Raw genomic sequence first — 6,000 nt, 5'->3', positions numbered from 1 at the left:
TTTCTTGAAAGCACAAGGGAGGCTGAAGCGGGAGAATCCAGCATTTGAGGCTTCGCAGCCTGGGCTACACATCAACTTTGCAGCCTATTTGGGCTCTTTGTTAAACCACAAGTTGTGAAAAGATGTATGTGTGGGTACAGTATTTTCACTTTCCATGTTTTTCTTTGTGAAAAATTTAGTAAGTTTATAAGGCCAGTTTCAAATGTCATAATTAATGAGCTACACATTTAAATCATAGAAAGAACCATCTCATCATGTTTTCATATTCCTGTCTCCTCCTAGATCAGAATCAGTGGACACTTGAGCAACCTTTCAGGATTTGAAGTAGTAACTGCACAGGACTACAGGAAGGAGTCTAGATGTACAACCACAGTCTGATACATCTCAGCAAATGTGGTAAGTGAGAGAATATATGTCTAAATGCAAGCCTCACAAGTTTTAAATAGGTTTGGGGGGGCAGGGAGATGCATAAATATTAGGTTTTTGTTAGCAACTTCCACAATAGAAAAAACACCACTGGACTCACAGGCTAAGGGACTTGATTGAGCTCTGGGTTCCTTCTGATTCATATGCCGAGCACAGAGCCTGCCTCCTGCTACAGAGGCTGACAGTGATTACTTAATATTGGAAAGATCATATTGCCAAGAAGAAAGAGTTAAAGAGGATGCGCTGTCCCTTTGTCTTTTCTCAGGATGTCTGCTCCAGAGAAGGGTGAGAGCTAAAGTGGAGCAGGGCTCCGAGAGAAGTGGGAGGCAGGACGACCTCTTTTCTATTCCCACCGTGATCCATAAACGGTGCTTGTGGAGTGCATGATGACAATTTTAATTCTGATCTCTATTCTGAGTCAGATGGCGAGCCCCCAGCCCTCATTAATTTTGACTAGTGGCGATGCGGGTTGCAGGGACTACCATCACCTTTTATAATTGTGTCCCAGAGGGCGCGCATAGGAAGACAGGGCTTGGGGGCTAAATCGTGGCCCCTCTCTCAGCTTGTAGGTAACAGGATGGAGAAGCAGGGAGGTACCAGAGCGGCCTCAGCGATGATCTCCCGCAAGCTGTGGGCTATAAGTCTCTGGCTCGCCAAGAGCGTCCCAAGCCCTGCCTTTTGGCCACTCCCTCAGCCCTCCCAGGGCTCCGCCCTCTGCCTCTCCAGGCCCCGCCCCTCCCGGCCGGGTCCGCCTGGCTGAGGTTCTCCCGGGCGGAGGGGGCCGTGAGGATCCGCAGCTGCAGATTTGCTCGGAGCGTCGGAGCCTGGGCGCAGCCGGGGATCACGCCGCGGTCACCGGGGAGCCCCTCGCTTCCCTGGCCCGGGCCTCAGCGCAGCCGGCTGGGCCATGGCAGCCGCCGCGCTCCGGGGCCGTCGCTGAGCAGCCGTTAAGCCGCTCGCCCCGGTCCGGCCCGCGCCACTGCGGCCCAGGCTCCGCTCAAGTTTCCGCCCAGAAGCCGAGGCGACCGCGGGCGCCGAGTTCCCGGCTCGCCCGCTCGCCCGCTATGTGGGGCCGTTTCCTGGCCCCGGAGGCTGGCGGCCGGGACAGCCCCGGCGGGGCCCGCAGCTTCCCTGCCGGTAAGGAGGACGGAGGGCGGGTGGGGTGGCGGCCGCCGGGGCGTCTCTGGTGCCAGCGCCCTCAGGCCTGCGACCCCCGCAGGGTGACAAGTCAGACCTTGGAGGCTGCTCGGAGGGGCTTTGTTGTCCCTCGTGTGGTGCGTGGCTGCCCCACGCGGGACGCGGGCGGGAAGGTCGCTGCGGCGTGGCCCGCAGCCGCTGTTCCAGGGACGCTGCTGGGGGACACGGTCGCCGTCAGAGACCCCCAGAGGGGTTGGCAGCTCGTCGAAAGCTGGGCGCTTGGCTGCCAGCTGCCTCCCAGGTCCCATCCGTACCCAGGCACCTTTGAGGTGCGGGGCTCAGGCAAACTAGGCGGCTGCGGCTTTTGCGTGGGTGGTGGGGGCTGTTAGAGTCGGACAACCATTTCATGCATGCATCTCCCAGAAGTTGTGTAGGAGCCACAAAATGAGGATAAATCCTCCCCTAACCTGGAATAGAAAAAGAAGGCTTGGCTCGACCGTGACAAGTTATCTAACGATGACAGTTCTTAAGGGCACTTTAATCTTAACTGAATTGTGAACCCCTTTGAAAAGCTGAAAGATACATAGACTTTTTTTTCCCCCTCTGCACCCGCCCGCAAGAGAAAAAGGTCACATATCCAGATAGAAAATTACTCCTACAAATTTAGGTATTTAGGGAGGAGGCCCCTCTGTGGTAACCCTGTTGTACAAAGTGAACTTGACTTGTGTAACTTAGAGGCAGTTGTGTACATTTTTCAAAGCTGTTTGAAAAGAAGCATTTGGTAGGAGTCTTTTTGTGATATTCTCTGCCTTTTAGAAGACACCAGACAGGCACATTGCTACTGAAATGTCAAACAATGCCATTCTGTGATAATTTCGATTCTAAACTATCAGCGGTTCTCAACCTTCCTAATGCTGCGACCTTTAATACAGTTCCTCATGTGGTGACCCCCAAACCATAAAATTATTTCTGTTGCTACTTCATAACTGTAATTTTGCTACTGTTATGAAACATAAAGTACATATCTGTGTTCTCTGATGGTCTTAGGTGACCCACAGGTTGAGTACCCTTAGTTCAGAAATTTGTGACGTGTCTATGGAATATATATCAGGTTTGAAATTATACTTTAAACCCACCCATAATAGTTTTAGAAGTAATAGATTAGATTAGCTGTGAATTCAGTAAAAATATATGCGGGGGATTACTTTCTAAAATATTTTACTAACTGCCTTAAAGAGCAGACCCTCCCCTCCCCCGTGCTTACCCACTTGACGAAGGGCCTGGCATCTAAGTGGCTTTAGAGGTGGAGGAGGTATTCATTATCCCTGGGGGCCAGATAGAGTGGTTTCCATCTCCTCGGATGTGTCAGAACCCATCTGTGATGCTTTTGTAACCTAACCTCTAAAATCGTATTGGTGGTAATGGCTTGTGTTGGAAGGATGTTGCAGACGCATTGTATCCAGTATTCCATTGTTTTCCTGTAGAAAACAGCTGAGAATTAGAAGTGAAATAATTGAAAGATTTCGATGTTACACTGCAGTCAGTATCTAGTCATTTGCTGGAATACAGAGGAAGGAAATGCCTTAAAATATCACTCAGATTTAAGGGAATTGGACAGTATATATTGTTATAAAACTATGCATTCTTTCTCAGTGTTGGCTGCAATAAGCCCCAAGTCACCATACTTTTCCCCAGTGAAATAATGAAAAAATTCAGCTATATACCGAGGGTGGATTATTTTTATGGTAATGGTGATGTAACTATTTTTGCCTTGAGCCAATATAAATACTTGTAATTATTTAAAATTATTTTTTGTTTTTGTTTTGTTTTTTGTTTTTTCGAAACAGGGTTTCTCTGTGTAACAGCCCTGGCTGTCTTGGACTTACTTTGTAGACCAGGATGGCCTGGAACTCACAGAGATCCGCCTGCCTCTGCCTCTTGAGTGCTGGGATTAAAGGCATGCACAACCATGCCTGGCTTTAAATTAATTTTTACAAGTTATTCTTTAGATAAATTCTCTAGCAAATGACCTGAGTGAAAGTCAAGATGACTTATGGGGTAGATCATATGGAAAGCTTCTTTTTCCTACAAATATGAAGAAAATGTGTGTCTTAGAAGTACTGGGTAACAGATATACCCTTTGGCTAATTTGAGCAATATTTTAGGGCTTATAAGAAGATAACAAAAGTCAGGAACCCCCACCCCCCCCCAACCAACCAGGCTCTCATGTAGCCCAGGATGGCCTTTAACATGAAATTGCAGTGTAGCCAAGACTGGCTTTGAGCTACTGATCTTGCCAAAAACTCTTAGAGCGCTGGCGATCATAGGCTTGTGACATCTGCCGACCCAAACTTCTAATGAAGTTTATGAGCAACCTATTTGGTTCTGACACAGTAAATAATCTTCTCACATGAAAAAGTCTGTCTTTGTATGCAAGAAGTTAATTCTGGGTGTTCTGAAGCTGGTTTATGCAAATAGGTAATTGACTAAAGGGGGAAGCAAAACTAATAGAATATCAGCTTGCTGCAGTGGAGAGGGAGTTGCTGCTGCTGCTGCTGCTGCATTTAAGGATGTAAGAAATGGGAACAGTGTGTATACTTTAGACAATGCTGAGCATTTAAAAATTTTAGTTGTGTTTATCTTTATTTAGTTTTCCAGGCTTATTAACCATGTTCTAAAAATAAAAAATCGAAATTGAATATTTTCTTGTATTTCCATGCAAGATCACATAAAGTCCTACCTCTACACTTAACTATAGTTAGAAGGCTACTTTATTTTTTTTTTATCTTATGTATTTATTATTTATTGTTTTTTTGAGACAGGGTTTCTCTGTGTAACAAGAGCACTGCCTTCCTTGACCCACTTTATAGACCAGGCTGGCCTCAAAACCACAGAGATCTGCTTGTCTCTGCCTCCCAAATCCTGGGGATAAAGGTGTACACCATCACGCCTGGCTTTTAGAAGGCTGCTTAAAAATCAGATAAGTGGTGTCTCTTTTGAGCAATTCAGTGAATTTATTTGAAATCACTCTTTTTCAGAGTGTATAGTAGGATCAAAGTTGATTGAAAGATGGATATATTTTCCTTAGGCTTTTGAAATCTATAATTAGTGATATTTTGAGTACTTCTGCTTACATTGAGTATGCTCCTTAAAATAGGTCACACACATACACACGTAGCTTTATTTTGTTTGAGACAGGGTCTCTATATATGTAGCTCCGGTTGGTCTCAAACTTTCAGTAATCCTCCTGCTTCAGGCTTCCTAGTGCTGAGATTACAGGTATGAGTCATCAGTCCTAGTTTTCTAAGTCATATTTTAAAACGTAATATATCCAATCCTTAAATTATTTTGGGGGTAGAATATTATACTTTTAAAACACGCTAAGAAGGCTACAGTTAGCACTCGCACAGCGTCACTTGCTTTGAGCTTTAAATTTGTATCTTTATAGTCGATGCATCACTGACATGCTGCTTAGTGATGTCATAATGGCAGTGGTCATAGCCAGTGAGATGACAGCACATGCTGTTCTCTGCTATGGTTCTGAGTTAGAGGCAACCAAGAGCACTCTGGTAACAATGAAAGGTAACAAGCCTGTCAGCTAAGCTCAAGTGGACATGTTCTTTCACAGTTGTCATTGGGCCTTGAGGGGTGAATTACAACTTGAGTGATGACTTTTGTGCAATGAGCTGGATTAGGAATTGGAATTTGATCACTGCTTGGATTGAATGAAACGGTATATTTATCTGAGGCCAGGAAATAAATGGTGAGTTGAGCTGATGACGCCTATTGTTGTAAATTCTTATGAATATTGTGAACAGAAATATTTTAGTTATAGTTTTTCTGTCTATAAGAAATATGTGCTCTGAGAAGATAATTAAGAGTTACAGTCTCTTAGATACTATTTTATTGAATTATAGCTTAATTAGTTCCCACAAACTTCATTAAATAAGAAAAATGTGATCACCCAGGTAATATTTAAACCCTACCCTATTAACTATTATTACTGATTTAAGGATTCTCATATTTTATGGTTTATTTTTTAAAAAGTATTGAGCGGGGAGCCATTTTTTGTGGAAGATTACTAATTAGGAATGGAAGTACTATGCCAGATGATGGTGGCGTATGCCTTTAATCCCAGAACTCAGGAGGCAGAGGCAGGAGATTCGCTGTGAGTTCGAGGCCAGCCTGGTCTACAAAGCAAGTCCAGGATAGTCAAGGCTACACAGAAACCCTGTCTCAAAAACAAAACAAACAAAACAAAACAAAAACTTTGGAAGCACTGGCCATAGTACTGCCTGAGTGCTGCCCAACACTAGAGGGTAGAGGCAGGAGGTTTGTAGACACTTCAAGGCCAGCCAGGTTGAGTTCCAAGCCAGTCAGGACTACATAGTCAGACCCTGTCTCAGAAACCCCAAACCAGACCAAACCAAAAATCCA

The 6,000-nt window shown here is 45.0% G+C and overlaps 1 protein-coding gene across 4 annotated transcripts in view; it reads left to right on the top strand.

Annotated features, from left to right (window-relative positions):
* Window positions 1-282: 282 nt before the first annotated feature.
* Window positions 283-6,000, top strand: part of Cep85l (centrosomal protein 85 like) — a 90,278-nt gene continuing 84,560 nt past the window's right edge. For 2 of the 4 annotated variants that reach the window (XM_051164504.1, XM_051164505.1), the window contains exon 1: window positions 4,982-5,326. Coding sequence is in view for 2 of the 4 variants with exons in the window: in XM_051164502.1 (XP_051020459.1) it covers window positions 1,491-1,563 (73 nt within the window). In the remaining 2 variants the exon portion in view is untranslated. Of the gene's footprint in view, window positions 397-1,253; window positions 1,564-4,981; window positions 5,327-6,000 lie in introns of those variants that run through there. The other 2 variants (XM_051164503.1, XM_051164502.1) reach the window with 2 other exon arrangements.

Source organism: Acomys russatus, chromosome 21, assembly GCF_903995435.1.
Source record: "Acomys russatus chromosome 21, mAcoRus1.1, whole genome shotgun sequence".
Classification (NCBI taxonomy): Eukaryota; Metazoa; Chordata; class Mammalia; order Rodentia; family Muridae; genus Acomys; species Acomys russatus.
The sequence above is the reverse complement of the archived record's forward strand: the minus strand, read 5'-3'. Positions and strand labels throughout refer to the sequence as shown.